Source organism: Sardina pilchardus, chromosome 9 (genome assembly GCF_963854185.1).
Source record: "Sardina pilchardus chromosome 9, fSarPil1.1, whole genome shotgun sequence".
NCBI classification, from domain to species: Eukaryota; Metazoa; Chordata; class Actinopteri; order Clupeiformes; family Clupeidae; genus Sardina; species Sardina pilchardus.
Genome location: NC_085002.1, coordinates 10786287 through 10803811, shown reverse-complemented (window position 1 = coordinate 10803811; position 17525 = coordinate 10786287). Strand labels below are relative to the sequence as shown.

The following is a 17525-nucleotide window of genomic DNA, read 5'->3' as shown; positions in this document are numbered from 1 at the left end:
GAAAAAAATTAAATTAAAAACACAGTGACAATTGAAAGGCCAAATATCTTGTGGGTGCTCCTCTTTGGGAAATTAAATAAAAAAAATTCAGTTGTTAAAAGATCTCCATGGGCTGTGTTTTTTCCTTATTATTCTTTTTTTGTGTGTACGTGTGCATATGTGTGTGTGTGTGTGTGTGTATGAATGTGTGTATTTGTGTGTGTGTTTGTGTGTGTGTGTGTATATATCTGTGTGTGTGTGTGTGTGTGTATACATCTGCGTGTGTGTGAGTGTGTGTGTGTGTGTGTATATATATATCTCTGTGCGTGTGTGTCTGTGTGTGTGTGAGACAGACGTTGACATGCCCCGTCCTCAAGGTCAGAGTCTGAGGCTCCCCTGAAAGTCTTCAGCCATTGATGGACACGTCGTCCCTCCTGGGCCTGTTGGGCGAACGGGCGCCGCAGAACATCTGTTCGCACACACGCCGCCCTCGCTGGCTGGCGCTCCCTGACACCGGGCCCCCGCGCGCCCGCATGTCCGCGCCCGCGCTCCAGCTCCCAATTCCCACGTCGGGTCCAGATGGCAGCGCCAGCCCAGCTCTCCCACCCTTACCTATACATCCGGCATGAATCAAGTGCCGGCATTTTCGCTGTCCCCCCGGAGAAGTAGCGCCCCAGGCAAGCCTGTGCCACTCACTGCTGACCAGCCTCTGGTGCCCCCCCCCCCAACACCGCCACCCCCGCCCCGCGTCCACATCCCCCCGCATCACCAACCCCCCTCCCCGCCCCCATGTTCTCTCCTGTCAAAAGACAAATTGTTCAACAGCCCGCTTTTTTATGAATTCACCCCCCGGTACAGTTCTCTAAAGAGGTTAAGGAAAATCCTTGGCCTGAACCTCTCAACTTTGAGGCACAACTCCGGAAGGCTTTGTTAAAAGTTCACCGTCCAAAAGCAAAGTCCAATATATCAAACCCGCGGAAAGAGGGCATAGCCTACTGCCTTGTTCTATAAAAAATAAAAGAAACAGCAAGATTAAGGGTGGTCTTCACCAGGCCAAAAGTGGTTTTCGGTGCCATTTTTTAAGAGCACATCTTGATGCCGCTCGATGGTGCTGCTGCTGCTATCGCACCCCCCTCCATGTTAACCCATTGTTATAATTGAGGTGTTTGGGCGAACAAAACAATGTGGCTGAGATACGCTTCATCAGAGAACAATTTCTTTTTTCCTCCGCGGTGTCAAAATTACCCAAGGCAGCGCTGATTGTGGCAAAATTAAACTCTGTTTGTGCTCCATTGTCTGATAAATATTTATTTTGTTTCCCGGAGTTGGCAAGGGAATAAGATTTTCACTTAAAATAATGACTTGCAGATGGTTCTGAGGAGTACGCTGACGGAATTACCCAGATGGAAAATTGCATTAGCAAACAAATGACTGGATTTGACAAACAAAGGGGAACCGTCACCTATACAGTCTGTCAAATGTCAGTTTTATCTGGCGCTCGCCCTTGCATCAGTGAGCAGTGCGTCTTGGTTAATCCCACGTTTGAAAAACGGGAAAGGAAATGAGCGGAGCGGGCTGTATGGCAGGCAGCACAACTCCAGATGATGAGCAAAGAGCCTCTCTGTTTTTTTTTCTTGGAGTCTCTCAGCTCCATATTAAAAAAAAAATAAAAAATACAGGAAAAAAAAAACAACAAACCGCCACCGTTCGTTTCCCTAGCCGCACTGAGCTGAGCCGAAGTTCTGCTGCCGGTGGACATTCATTAGCATGCGCGGCTGTCTTCCTTCCTGTCCGCGTGGCGTTTAGATTGGCTGTACCTGCTAACCGCCGCTAACGGCTCCCGCTCTGCTCCCCACAGCAGCAGGTGGAAGGCTGCCAGCTGTCCGCCGCTCGTTGAGCCGCTCTAGTCGCTCCGTGCACGAGCGTCCACCTCTACGCAAACAAGCAGCAGGCCGACGCGTCCGGTCCCGCTCCCTCCCCGAAGCTTTTGCGTGCCCACCGTCACCACCGCCACACGTGGACGGCCTCAGTCAGCTCGACCATTCGGTGTGTCTGTGGCCCCACTGCCTGCATCTGCTCTGTTCTTCTTCCCTGCTTTACAAGAACAGCTGAAGCTGCATGGAGCCATCTGTAAGAAAAGGGGGATGAAAAGAGAGAGAGAGAGGAGGAGGAGAGGAAATCTCAACACAGGCATGCTCCTGTTTGCGTAGGATGCACATGTGCCGTAGTTTACTCGCTCTGATTGCGTTCGTTTAAGCCTGACTTCACTACGGCAGTGGGAGAACGTGGGGGTGTGGGGGGCGTGGGGGGAGGGGGAGCGATGGGGTCTTGGAGCGCTACTGACATACCTCACGGTGCTCAGAAACATCTACCTGACACAGGCATGGCATCCCCGCCACAGGTATGCGGAGCCGGATGCCAAGAGCTCTGGGAGGCGAACAATAGGAGCTTAGAGCCAACCACTCGGCTCTGTTGAAGGGCCCAAACCACAGGCCTCACTCTCCACCTCGTGCCGTCAGATGAATGATGGATGTCAGCTACTGGTGTTTCCTTTTAATGCAGCGGGCGGCTTTTTGTTTTTTTTTGTCTCTCGGTTGTTTTTTTATCGCCTTGTCTGGTAGGCAATGCGATCGCCAGACGTTTCTCCGCGGGCTCTCCCCCCCTGATCTGAATAACTCTGATCCAACTGCTCTGCTCAAGTGTATATCGAGCAGAGGCAGGGACCATCATTAAGTGCCCGCACCGCAAATCTTTTTTAATTATTCCCCCCGCCTTGGCCCTCAATGAGACGCGTCTTCATAGATAATCCGTGTAATTGGACAATGGGCTTTTGCTCATTCAATTATTGACCACTGAATCAGTTAAAACACTGATGTGCAATTTTCTGCCCTTCCACGGACCGACTTGAAGGAGCTCGCGTTGTTGAAGCCACTTTGGAGGAAGCAAGAAGCCGCAACGTCTGGGCGTGCATGTCATTACCCGCACACCCCATTCCTCAACGAGCCGTCGGGCCGCCGCATGATATATAACTACGGCTACTGAGCTACGGCGATGTCAGCTCTGAAAAGGACACAGCCAAAACAAATAAATACATATCATACATATTCAGCGGCGCGGACCCCGAACGCTGCTTTTAGAGCCACTTTTTATCCACTTCACGAGGACGACATGCGGTGTTATGATTGGCCGGCTTCCTAAACCAGCTGTAGCTGTTGTGGGAAGAGTGTCATTTATCCCAATGGGCTTCTACACACTTGGACTCGAGTATGTTAAACAACCACCAATAGCATCAGTCTTTGCAGCTGATGATACTCAATGTTGTTTGGGAATGGCGGACAAACAGCACTTACAGCTGAGAGGAAGGAGCCTAATGTGGCTGAGAGTAGGGAAAGATGCAAGGAATCTGTCAGCGACTTTGAAATATCCAGACACACGTACATGTCTAAACACTTGTATGTCTGGTCTGAGTGGAAAAGTAGGGAAAAGTCTCGTTTAAAAGCAGATCTTTCAGTCCCGTCTATCCTTACACACTGTATGGTTTGAATTGCTGAAACTCTGGCCACTGTGTTGATAATAGCTTTCAACCCTTCAAGCAAGCCAGGCTGCTCTATTAACACATATTTTCTGACATAGATCAGTTCGTTAGAGTTGGTTTTATCGCTATTCTTCGCCTCGAGAATAAACTGAAAATATCAAATAATTGAAATGAACAGACAACATTTTTTTAGCCGACAGCAGCCGTCCTCGCTTTAGAAAACTTGAGAACAGAGGAAGCACTGGAAGAGAATTCCAGTCTTTTGCACATTCTCTGACCTTATCTTGGTGTAGGTGAGGTAACATGTGAGTTATCAAGGCGAGTCTTATTCCACTGACGCTACTAAAAATCCAACGAGAGTCTCACTGGAAGTAGTGAACCAATGTTAATAACCCTCTCTACAAAATTCACACCTCCAGCTAATGCTATTATCATAATTGTTACCAAATATCCTAGTTTTAATTGCCATACGATTAATTTGCTCCAATGAAGGAGTCCCTGGCAGGGGAAAATATCATTTGAAAATGAACAGCTTCCTCTCAAATCATCTCATATAAACACTGATAAATATACTAATATTTTCAGGGGAGGTAATGAAGCATGAAAATGGTTTTAATGTGGTTTGGAGGCAAGTGAAATTATGTACCACAAGAATTACTACAGTCTCTGTTCCCTTTAACGCTTGAGACCCAGGAGTGGATAACAAGGAGCCGGCCTGTATTCTTTGCTGTGCTTTACTGTGTATACATACAAATGTACAAATGAGCACCTGGCATAATACAGAGGATCACCTTGGATCTCATACCCTTTTCCAATAATTGCAGCGTGGTGGTTTTAGCACAAAGCGTTTTAATACAGTACCACACGGCTTAATCCCTCAGAAAGACAAAGGACCAACAGACTAAATAATCGCCGGCATTACCGCCTGAGCCAGCAAAGATGAAATAATAAACCTTATTTAATTAAATCCAGAGACGCTACTGATCTTTTTTTCAAATAAAAGATTTTTTAAAAGTCTCATTAATTTGCCGACGTTAATGCCCACTTGAGAATTATCGATTTGAGCGTTGCAATATGTTAAAATAATGTATCCTGCAACAGTCATCATCCCTGTCTCACCGGCCTCCCTCACACCACCCTGCAATCAACAGATTGTTAGACATGCATTTTCTGGGGCCGTGACAGAGCTTGATATATGGGGTCGAACCGAGCGTTCCTAATCCATCCATTGGCGCAATTTATTATCTTATTATAATTGTATACACAAACATTGTGGTGATTTAGGTGACACAGTGGAAAGATGAAATCCGTTTATATTAAAAGGGTTGTTCACCTCTGAAACACACTGCCGGCAACAGCTCTCAATGACTGCTTTTAACAACATGGTTATTGTTTTATTGATCAAGGTTTTATTACGGATCTGACACCCATGTTATGTGTTAATCGAACCGCATATAATTTTTTGACACATATTTTACGAGATTATGACTGCAATTAATTTAATAACTATTATTTTTCCAGTGATTTCAGTCTTCACAAGGTTTGTGTGTGTGCGTGCGTGTGTGTGTGTGTGTTGGGGGGGGAGACCGGCCCATTCATCTTGGCCGTGTTGTCAGTCAAGGATGTTCTTGCTTGGTACGGTTGGGCCATGACCTGTGTGGGGTGGGGAGGGGGCCGAGGGGAGGGGTGGTGTGGGGGATGAGGGGTAAGGTGAAGTTCAGGGGGGGTTAGGATAGGGTGGGGTTGCACAAGTGGCCAATGGAACCAAAGTGGTACTGCGAGCTCCATCGTCTTGCTGCACTCTTTTGTTCGTAGAGGTGATGCCACTATTAGGAGAACCATTCATTGACGTGCGAGGCCTGCTTTCCACACTTAAATGTCCCCATTTTATGGGAAAATTATACAATTGCAGGCTCTGCTCCAAAAGTACTTTGTTAATGCGTCATTTTTCATAGAATGAACATTTAACCTACCTACCAAAGAAAAAAAAAAGTGCAAAAGAAATCCATTAAAATCTCCATGTTCACATTTTCCTCTTAACACTAGGTTTACACACACTAAATCAGAGAGATCCGAGAAGCCCAGGCAGTTAAAAGACTCCATGCCACAGCTATGGCCTGTCCTGTGTAAAGCCTCGATATTCGTCTCTCTCTCTCTCTGTTTTAGTCAATATCTGCATGTCTTTTCATTCATTTCCTCAAACACGCGACACACTCGCATTTGCTGAATGTAGCAGAATTTACCTATCACACAAATTATTAATTAATCATTCATCCCATCCCTCATAATTGAACAAAGATCTGGAATGCTATTAGCTCAGATAATAAGGGGAAAGGCTGCCTCCCGCCCACCTGCGCACATAGGAAGCGTCTCCTAGCTCTCTGGATCTTTGTGGCCTAGTCAGCAAATGTATTCTTTAGCATTGAGGAGTAGTTAAGAACTTATAGGTTTGTCAAACCAATTTAATTCTTTTTTAAATCTTCATAGCAATTATCTCTTTGCATAATCAGTTTCAAGACCTTGGGGGTCTTCTGGGTCTTATAACGTCCCTAAAATAATTGTTCAGCGGCTAATTTGAAGTTGGGAGGAAATTGCTTAATAATCAGATCCCAAAGTCACTATTTTGGAAGAGACTTTTGCGTAAGTTACAGATGGAGAATGTGCTTAATGCTATTACTTGAATAATAATACAAATATATTCACTTATATCAGTGTTGTGTTCTATGAACAGAGTTCCTCAAAATAAAAAAATAAAAAAATGTGGGCTAAAACGGTATTAGTAATTATTGATAAGATCAATATAGATAAAAAGATGCCATGTGCAATTATGTGAATGGCCAATCCAGTGTGAACACAATTGGATGGGTCTCCCTTTGCATCCAAATGTTGCATGATACCTTACTGAACCCACACAGTGGTCCTACAATAACAGGTTAATAAAAGAGGGCATTGGTGCAACATTAATGACAGCGCTTAAAATCCTTTACAATTCATCTAAAGAATCTCTCAGAAACATACTCTCATCATCACTACATGCAATCTGCCCGCAGAAATTGCTGCTTAAGAGGTATCATTTCAAGTCGGCGGAGAGGTTCAGGATTTGTCCCAATTAACCTTGTAATGAGATGTATCAAAGTCTTTATTAATGAAAGTAATGAGAGAGATAAATTGACAATGTGTAAAAACAGTTAAAGCATTTTAATGAGATGGCATGCGCCAGACTCTGAAACGTTCTGCAAATGGTGCAAAGACCCAACTCCTGGACTGTTAATAGCAGTGGGCCACACACAACAAAATGCCATTGTGTTACCTTTGACTCCTGGAGTATGTATGAATCACATACTTATACTTCTCTGCTTGACATGGACAGGGACATTTTCTTCATGAACGCTACTTAGGGAGTGCTAGACAATGTCCACTGCCTTAAACCCAATCATAATCTGTCTTGTGCAATAACAACAAGACAATACTTTACTGAAAATGCCTGATGTCATTTCATAATTGCACTAATGGTAAAAGCCTCGGCTATTTCCAGCACATTCCAATTAGTCATTTTAAACTGCTTCTGAGTGTGTAAAGATCCATTTCAACATATAAGTCACATGATTGCACAGTGCAATCATAGCCACTGATGCTCTCACACCCGGACACACCCCCATCCCCCACCACAACCCCCTCTCTACCCTTTCCCCGAACCCACTGCCATCTCTTTCAGAGCCAAATAAATAATCCTAACAGAAACTCATCTTATGATGATTGTATATTTTTCCAAGAAAATCCTGACATGATGAGAAATGCTCCTCTAATGAGCATGAAGACTCCCTGTATACCTGAGGTGTAAATGTTTGGAAATATGAGCTCTTGACCACACACCTTTAGTCAAGCACTGCTAAACACGCTATCATCAATATAGGGCAATGACGACCCTTCTTAGAATTCAGCAGACATTCATTAAAGATAGCCATTTCTCTCTCTCTCTCTCTCTCTCTCTCTCTCTCTCTCTCTCTCTCTCTCTCTTTGATGGCTAATTAAATAAAGAACAGACAATAATACAGAAAACCCAAAGTGGGACTACAGGATGGAAAAGAACAATAGAAATCACAGAGTTAATAGAAAAAAAAATCTATTTAGCCATTTACTGAGTTGAATAACTTCAAGCGGTTTTCAAGTCCCCTACGGATCATCCTGGCAAGTCCCAGGTGGGACTGTTGCCTTAGGAAAGCCCTGCTTCCTAGGCTATTTAAAGAATTCCCAGGTGACTTAAGTCATATAGCACCAGGCTCCGCCAAAACCAATTTCCCCCCCTCTCTCATATTTCTTTGATATATTTTATATGGTAAGGTCATTTATCCACAGTCTTAATTTGGTAACATGGGCATCTATTTCCATTGTCAATCTGCAATATTTTTTTCTCCCCTCCCTGTCATTTGCTGTGCATATTGGATTGGCGGGCAGGTGAAGGAGGGTAGCCAGGCAGGTGTCCTCAAACATGTTGAAGCCGCCGAAAGAAATTGAATTGCACAGAAGTGCGCAATTAGAATGAAATGGCATTATTGAGCACTTAATGAGTTGAGCTCAAAGACTCCCTGAAGCACATACTGAGACATACTGAGAGAGAGAGAGAGAGAGAGAGAGAGAGAGAGAGAGAGAGAGAGAGAGAGAGAGAGAGAGAGAGAGAGACTATTAAGAGCGAGAGACACAGAATGAGTGAGAGGCCAAAGTGGAACAGCAGAATGGCTTAGAAGGAGCAGGATGAAAACTAAGTGGAACATGTGAACAAATAAAGGACTGCTAATAGATCATTTCAAACTTTTACTCACCAAAAGCAAATCAAGCACAGATGTTGTCAGACAATGATCACTTTTAAGTATTAGTTTTGTAGTTCTCCATTTGAATAAAATCAGTACAGATGAAATATAACCAGCAGAAATATAATACAAGCCTGGGGGTCTGGGTAGACCATGCCAAAACAGCGTTCAGGAATATTGAGAATCTGTCAAAATAAATCATTAAAGAAGTGTAGATGCAGTCTTTAATGACTAAAAACTACACACTGAATCTCCAAAGATGGCTCTATATTTTGTCCAAATACTTGAATCAACATAAACATAACTGTCATGAACAGATATTATGCAGACAAGTGGTGTATGATGGTGACTTGGTCGAACTACATTTAAGGCTGAATAATCTAAGAGAATGCTTTTTCTCTCACTCTCTCTTTCACACACGCACGCACACACACACACACACACACACACACACACACACACACACACACACATACACAGGATAACGAATACATTAGTTGCAGTAGTTTAGGCCATTTTGTATCTACTACATTGTAATTGCATCTCATGTGACTTGTCAATCATTTCAAAGTGTACTAAATGGAAGGGGGTGTCAGTCATCCCCCAGAATGAGAAGCCTAGATCAGAGCCTTTAGGTACGGCACAAAACAATCACCTTTAAAACACAGTCACTCATCTCATCCACCTCTGCTGCGCTGTTCTGACAGTGGAGACAGGACACAGATCACAGGGAAACAAATCCAGCTGTCATCGCATGATGAAGGTAATGTTGCGGCTTCCTTTCAGAGGCCCAGTAGGTGTGTGTGTGTGTGTGTGTGTGTGTGTGTGTGTGTGTGTGTGTGTGTGTGTGTGTGTGTGTGTGTGTGTGTGTGTGTGTGCGTGCGTGCGTGTACACGTGATTTGGTTTACAGGTTGCATCTTTGAAGAAGGCATATGTTATGGTCCGCAAAGACAAACATTCTCTCATCTTAATTTTTCAATTACCAAGCCTCTTGTTCTCCAAACATATGCAAGCACAGCAGGCCTTCTTTTAAAATGCAGCACTGACGTGAGGTCTAATTAGGCGAAACTGGCAGGCTTGTAAACTGGGGAAAGTGAACACTGCTCCACATCAATCTATCTGAGCCCAAACCTCCAAAATAATGGATAATGGAAATATATTAAAGCTCTTCAGATCACCCATTAAATATTTAACTCATTTTGGAATGCCCTGGATAATATCTGAAGTTCCCTGCATGAAAAAAACATTTATGTGACTTAGATTAATCAATAAAGCACAGCTTCCGATTAAAACAAAAAAAAAAAACGGCAAAAAACTTAAACACACTAAACTTTTTGCCACCGTAAACCGGGGATCAGACTCCATGGACAGACGTCATCGGAACGACAGGGTGGGTCGTCTGGATCAATGGGGATGCAGCAATGGGGTGCTGATGGAACTCACAAACGGAGAAAAACATTGCCCGTGTATTTGGTCAAGTTTCGACAGGTACTGTGCATTGTCTTTCAATCTGTTGACAATCTGGCAACCGATGAAATGTCCTTTCGTGGTTAACAAATATTCGCGTTTATGGATGATCACTAACATTTCTCAGAGCCTATAATCGTATTAACTAGGCTATTTATTTAGGGCAAAGTTTTGAATGACAGTGTTGCGTTCATCTGTGAAACTTCCCCTTAGATGACGAACATCTAATCAATATGATTTACTCTCTTATCATTTATTTATTATGCGATTTGTAACAGATGGCAGAGCAAAAACCAAGATCATTCGAGGAAACTGAGCTTGACGTTATAAATTTAGCGCAAGCTGTTACATGTGCGGATGATGATGACGGTGAGTTGCATGTTGATAAGAATTGCCCGACCGCAATTAAAGGTAACTGAAATGTTACCCGTTTTCTGCATAGAGTTCCATTGTTATATTTTCGTTACGAAACACTGCTAGTATCCAATGCCATGGAAAACTCTATTCAAATGTTATTAGGCTACTTGAGAAATTCTATATGATAAACGGCATATCGAACAAAGCTTTCCACTGAGAGGCAGGCTATCCCAGTAGGCTAATGTCTTCACAGAACTGTAAACTTCAGATAACGAGGCCAGCATATCTTGGATGTAGTGTAGTGGGCTAGTGGATGTCTGTTTGTACAGAAAACCCCACTAAAACTACCAAACTATAGCTGCAACATGATCACAGACACCAGCTCTTCATTGATACTGATGATATAGAGTGTTGTGTTTATGTTAATGTTTTATATCAAAATAGTCCCTTGCACATCCTTTGAGCCAGGAAACTGTGCACCATATGGTGGGTTGTATTTATTTAAACTGTGTTGCACTGCAAGAGCTCCACAATGGCTCTTAGACGTCTACATTAAGTGTAATTAATGACTTGAAACCTTGTTGCCAGGAAGTCAACATTGTACTTTGCTCTTATGTAAGCAAGGCATTGCTCTCTGTCAGTTCAATTCTATCATTATTACAAACAGTGCTCCTATATTTTGAAGAAGAAGAGAGGAAAAAAACGCTCTCACTTTTTAACCCTCTTTTCCTAATTATTCAATTGGAAAATTAGCCAATACAGCCTAAAGCCATTTTCATTTTCTCGCTGTGTGTCTCCTTTTGTGTGTGGACTAACAATGCTTATTTCTGTTCAGAAAAATATGTCCCATGAGTTAATTAATCATAAGACATTAAATGTTAAATATAAGGGAAAGAAAGGCATCAGTGAATTATTCATTTGGGATAGGTGGTAGAAAAATAAACAGGATTGCTGTGCCAAAGCAATAATTCATTAATAGTTAGCATTGAAATCTTTCCATGAAAACCAGATATATTATTAAACTCGGTTGGAGTGCTGTGATTAAGGGAGCAGTTCACAGCATGTTGTGCGGTGCTGTACAGCGAAAACTCCACCTGAGGGTGGAGGCTTGGGAGAGGGAAGATTATGAAAAAGTGCCTTTGCCTCCCATAGTTGGGGATGCTTCTGCACCATTGTCATTATTGCCTTTGTCATCAGTCGAGAGTGCTTCGCGATAAATGGTTACGTGGGTCGCCATGTTAACTGTGTCAGTTTTTCGTCTGTATTAGATGTGTGTGTTCGAGGTGTATGTGCATGCATGCATGTGTCTGTGTGTGTAACACTGACACTGTTTGTATTTGTGCATGCATGCATGCATATGCGTGTACACAAGTGTGTGTATGCATGTGTGTGTGTGTGTGTGTGTGTGTGTGTGTGAGTGTGTGTGTGTGTAACACTGACTCCAGTGCATGTCAGATGAATGCTGACCGGTTGTCCCTCTGTGTTGGCCTCTGCCCGTGACAGCGGTGACCAGTAGAGCCCCTGGCCGGCTGCTGCAGCTGAAGCTCAGTCCCATAGCTGAGCACGAGCATGAGCCGAGCCAGGCCCGGCACCACGCCGCATCCGCCGCCACCGCCGCCGCCACCACCTCCACCAGACAACCCACCGACTCCTCGTACTCCCTCTGCTCAGTGGACAAGTACAATAGCAGCAGCCGCCTCTCCTCCACTGCAGAGTCCTACACCACCACCCTACCACCTGACACCGGAGGTTAGTGCCTGAGTTATACCCCTCTCTCTCTCTCTCTCTCTCTCTCTCTCTCTCTCTCTCTCTCTGGGCCGAGCGATCCCCAGTCTGATACCCTCGTAATGGAGATGGCTTGAAGAGGCTGAACGCGTCTGCAATAAAGCAGGCCCACTCAGCTGTGCACGTAGCACACATAGCCATTTTTTTTCCCCCAGCAAGCAGGGGTCGACAGGTCTTTAGTGAAGCCGGGCAGAAAATGGCCTCATCGTCGGCAGACTGCTCGTGCTTGCGTGGAGGCCCTGTCATCTCTCTGCTGTGTGTACATGTGTGTGGGCCCCATTTCGCCGTCTAATTAACAGACTACACAACACGGCAATCAAATAAACGCCGGTGTGGCTGTGTAGCGCGGAGCTCAGGCTATCGTTTTGTGTTCTTCTGAAGCTTCTGGAATGTGAGGAATTTACAGGCTGACACATGATATGTTTTATGTCCATGAGAATGCATTTATGCAGTTTTATCGCATGAATAATTGAAACTTGTACATTATTTAGAATCAGAAACCAGAATAAAAGTCATATTTAAAAGCTGGACACCATACCGGAAATACTTTTAAGTAAATTAAGCAGCCCATCCGATTAAACTTAAATTCTGAGGTTCATGAATTATTAAGGACAAAAAGCACTGAGCTTTGCTGTACATTGTATAATGGCCAACCAGGCTCTCAAAAATAGTATTCCCCCACTGAGCAGAAGATGTTTGAAATCATGCATGTAATTGCGAATGTCCAGTCTTATTTGTGGCATTGGAAGTATTCGTTCTGGACCTTCTGCACGTCCCTCTGTTACTGCTGCCTCTTGCTGTCATTGTCTCAGGCTTATGATCTCACACTGTATTGCACCCCAGAGGCCCAGGGGTTTACAGTAGTAGCCAATGGTGAGAGCATTGGCCCCATGCCCGCGCAGAATGGCAACGCATCCATTTGAAATGCATGTTTTGAAAAAACTTTTAGGGCTGATGGTAATTGATTATGTCTCCGAACAGCTTCCTCACTTGTCTTTCAGTGAGCGAGCGAGAGGGTGATTTCGTAAATTATGCATGTGTAAAGAAATGCCAGGGGAGAGGAGAGGTGGAGGAGGGAGGAGGAGAAGAAGGAGGAGGAGGAGGAGGCTTTTAAAATGTTATAAACAATAAGTGAGGAGAGACCGTGGGCTGTTAAAAGGCACAGACGTTCCGCCCCTGTGAAGTCCAAAAGTGCCACAGGGAGTGTTGATTTAGGTGGAGGTGTGCTTCTCACATAGGCCCAGCTCTAAGACACCTGTGCCTGCTCTGAGGAGATTTACTAACTTCAGGTGCGTGATGTTCATGTCACCAAACCTCTTCTTACACAACATAAAGATTTTCATCAGAACTCAACCAGAATGAGACATACTGTATGTGTCTACAAAGGGTTTCTTTTTTGTTGATACAGTATCTCTAAGTTAAGTTAAGTTTTCATTTGTTTTTCCTGAAACTGTACATTAGTCTGGATGCAAAGGCCCAAATGTATCAGGGTTGTCATGAACACATCTTTCTCTGTCTCTGGTGGTTGCCCATTGCGTGGATGCTCATCGCATCTGAATGACAGGAACACAATGAAGAGTCCTATTGCATGGAGGAAAAATTGCTTTTAGAGACTACACAAAGTACATTCACAATGATTATGGTATGGCATCTTCAAACATCCAACCAAACTGTATGGCAGGAGATTGACCAGAGATGGCAATATGTTTTGTATTTGATGTAAGAGCCCCTAGAGAGCCATCCCCCCCCCCTTTTCATAATGCATACATATGACTGATTAGCTGGAGCTTTAACCGAAATTGCCAAACATATATTTTCTTTACCTAAATCTAGACAGTTTGGGCTTCTAGACCATGAATGCATGAACATATGTACAGGAATACAGCATAGGAAGTCTGTTTCTCCTCAGGAGTGTGAAGTCAGTAAAGAATGTAAAGACAATAAATATTTAGCCATCTAATGGGTACTGGGACCTCTGGCTGTTCGTCTGCTGCCCATCCGCCCCTTTGAAGGCTGGTGCGGCCCAGCGCTGGGCTCGGCTCTGAGAGGAGCCGTTTTGACCATAACTCCCCTGTTTTTTTTATTGGGGCATTAGTGGCATTTAAATGGCCCAGTAAAGGATGGGAAGCATCATGCAGCTCCAATAATTTCCCATCCACAGCAGTTCTGCTCAAGCACCCCCTCATGGGAACATCTGGGCCCTTACATCTGCGCGCTGACAAATTCACACAACACATCATAATCTTAATAAAAAATACACATAACACTTTATTTGTCATTTGAAATGAGCCCATTCGATTTCATAGTCTATGTCATTTACATCTGTGCTGATAATATAGTGAGAGGGAGAGCAATCTGTGTTGTTCTTTTTTTTTTTTTTACTTGCCAAAAACCCACAGAGAACTGTAACTACTCAGTGTTGCATCATCATAGTGGGACATTTTCCCCAAGTGCACGTCAGTATGTTTTGAGGTGAGGTGGATGGCTGTGGTGATTAACGGTAAGTGGATCCCTTCACCTTCACATTTCAAGAGCTCTCCACGCCGAGTCTCCATGACACGCTCCCATTCTCCGAGTCCCTGACTGTCTTCTGATCCCTCTTGACAGATGACTGTGCCGGGGTGGTGCTGGCCTGCCTCTTCTGCCGCTTCTATGACCTGTGCCTCATGCTGCCCGGCTCCTGCGCCCGGGCGGCCCAGCGCCTCTGCCCGTCCTACCAGCACTTCGCCAAGACCCACGAGGGCGGCGGCAGCGGCAGCAACGGCGACTGCACCTGCAAGTGCGACTTCGACTGTGGCCTGTTCGACGCCTGCCACGAGAGCGGGGAGTGCCTGGAGTTGGCCATGGAGATCTCCGAGGTGTGCTACCACTGAGGTGGACAGACATGGCTGCCGTCCTCCAGCAGAGAGCACATACAGACAGCACAGCTCAACCCAGCAGCAGGGGAAAGCATGATGTATTATTCCGAAGCTACATATGACGCTATTACGCACGGATGCAATTACACTGGCTATAAACGAGGGCACCAAGCTAACCTGCTTACCGCTATAATGGGGGAAAGAGCAACTCGAACGTGTTTGTTCCAAGCACAATGAAACTTCAAATGGCTGTGAGTGAATGACGTAATCCCAATATAGTTCAGTGTTATTGCACTGGAAATAACCTGAGTGCGGGCCCTAGCTCTGATACGTGGTCTGAAACTTGACTAGAGGATAATTGTTTGTTTCGCGGCTTGCACAAAAAAACATGGTACTTCAGGCTACCTGATCTCTTTTTTTCCCCTTCTTGCTCCTCTATCTGCACAGCTTGCCTATTTGAGTTCAAGTGTGATTGTTAACATGGGAGCATTCAGAGGTGGCATCTGTAGGACACTTCAGAGGTTGCATCTGTAGGACACTTGTCCTTGTAGAACCCTTCAACCTTTGACCCCTGTTTCACGAGAAAGTGTTCTTCCTCTCAAGTGTACAAGCCCATCAACATTGTGGATCATCCTTCCCATGTGAGATTGGGCCCTTGATGTGTAATGACACCGGTAACATCCCCAAGTCCCATGCATGTGTCGCCCGGGTAAATAAAATCAAACTGGCAATTCAGCATCTGTCTCAAATGGAGGTCAGTCCAAAATGGGGCATTGATACCCATGCACTTCACTCGAGTGTTGCCGTATTGTCTGTGATTGCTAAACATTTGTTTTTCTGCTATCCGACGCGGACACCAACAGAGCAACCTCGCCGAGCAAATAATAGGCTTGCTCCTTGTTTTCAGTGTGTGTGTGTGTGTGTGTGTCTCCTCCAGTAGAGATAGCCGTGCCCTGCGAAAGCTCTTCAGCTGTAGAGCAGACCCCCGAAGTGTGCGCGACGAGCGAATGAAAACCATCTGTATCCTGTGGACAGGCCTCAGCGTCTCACTCGAGCAGAGTTTAAAGGTTCAGAAGTCAGTAAAGCCGCGCACACACACACACACACACACACACCGCAGAGAACACAGTACCGTCCTTATGTTTTATTGCTTCCTCAGAAAAAGGCCTTTCCACGGCCCTCCTAGGCACACACACTCGGCTGCACGGGATGCATTAGAGTCATTGGCCATATTGAGCGGGTGTGGAGGGGGGTGGGGGGGGGGGGGGGGTGTGGCGGGTGCTCAGTTTGCGACCAATTTGCTTATTACTTGCTGGGGCGTAATTACAAACCCAAGCTAATACGACATCATAAAAGCAATTGGGAGCCCTTTGTGGTTTTTAACATAAATTGCATCTGCACAAACAGATGCTTGCTTAAACAGAAAACATCTGCACATCCTAAAAATGTTTGGCCCCCAGTCAAATTACCTGCTGGATATGAGAGCGGCGTGAGCTGTTGGGACTGACTAGGGTTTTTAATTGTACAAATGTTCCGTTTTATCAAGCGCAGGCTCGGAGAAAAGTATTCAGTGAGTCAGCAGAGACAAAAGCAAAGGTCTGTTTGGAGTTTGGAAAGAGATGAAATCAGAGGTCCAGTAGCAGGCCACTTTCTGTCAGATCTTTAATGGCTGTTTAGCGCCAAGGCCTCACGTTAACACAACATTCCTGCTCCCATGCAACATTCTGGCTTGTTTTGTGAGTGTGTGTGTACTGTATGTGTGTGTGAGTGTGTGTGTGTGTGTGTGTGTGTGTGTGTGTGTGTGTGTGTGTGTGAGAGAGAGATCACAAGAATGTGACTTGTTTCCTCTTCGCCAACTCCAATGGAAACTACAGCTTCCTCTTTGTTGTTCGCCTCTCGATCGGCGTCTCGGCGCGAGACGAGCTGCTTCTCGCGATCACGCGTGGCGCTGCTAGCGGCCTCCTGTCAGCGGCCTCTCCATCCAGCGCGTGGCTGCTGCCTCCCCCCCCCCCAGGGGTGGCTGTGTTGGAGAGGTGGAGGGGGGGGGGGGAGAAGAGGGGTGGGCCACCATCAAATATTAACATCATGTGTTTAGAGCCTCTTTTCGAAACAGCGGTTTTGTCAGCATCTTATGTACCGAGCTCCTCAGGAGTGCAGGCCCAGGGAGGAGGCGCGCTCCCCCTGCATGCTGTTGTTCCGTGTCGTTTAGGCATGTTTTTCTAATGGTCTTTCTGTGTTATTATCGGCTACATTTTCACAGTGATTTCTGCGAGGCAGATGGAGCACTCAGCCAACTGTCATGCTTTTGGAGGAGGATGAGGTGGTGTTTTTCATTTCCCACTGAAAACTCGAAACCATTAAAATGTTTTGGCGATGGGAGGGAATGCATGTACTATTTCGGAAAGATATGGTTTATTCTTTCATCATGCATGATTGTGCCCTGTTCCGTCTATTTGTGAGAAACTACTTGAGTGCGAGCTGTAGTTCATATCAACACTAGTTCACAGCAGTTCATCCCCCCCAGACTTCTTCAACCAAGCGTTGTATGTTCTACAACAAAGGAATAGATGTGTTTAGTGAAAGGAGAGGAGCAGAGAATTAATCTTGTGTTCCAGTGCACAATTTAGAAATGTTTATTTTCTGTCTAGTTCGGAAACATGTAACACATCATGTATCATTTATATTTCATGATGTTAAACAGTGAATGCATACAGTTTCAACTTGGGTAAAAACCT

General features: G+C 44.9%; 1 protein-coding gene across 1 annotated transcript; it reads left to right on the top strand.

Annotated features, from left to right (window-relative positions):
* Nucleotides 1-395: 395 nt before the first annotated feature.
* Nucleotides 396-14805, top strand: mdfic2 (MyoD family inhibitor domain containing 2). The gene is made up of 4 exons (XM_062544948.1): nt 396-552; nt 11651-11861; nt 12938-12948; nt 14540-14805. Exons 1-4 carry the CDS (start codon nt 396-398, stop codon nt 14803-14805), a joined length of 645 nt encoding a protein of 214 aa, XP_062400932.1.
* Nucleotides 14806-17525: the final 2720 nt, after the last annotated feature.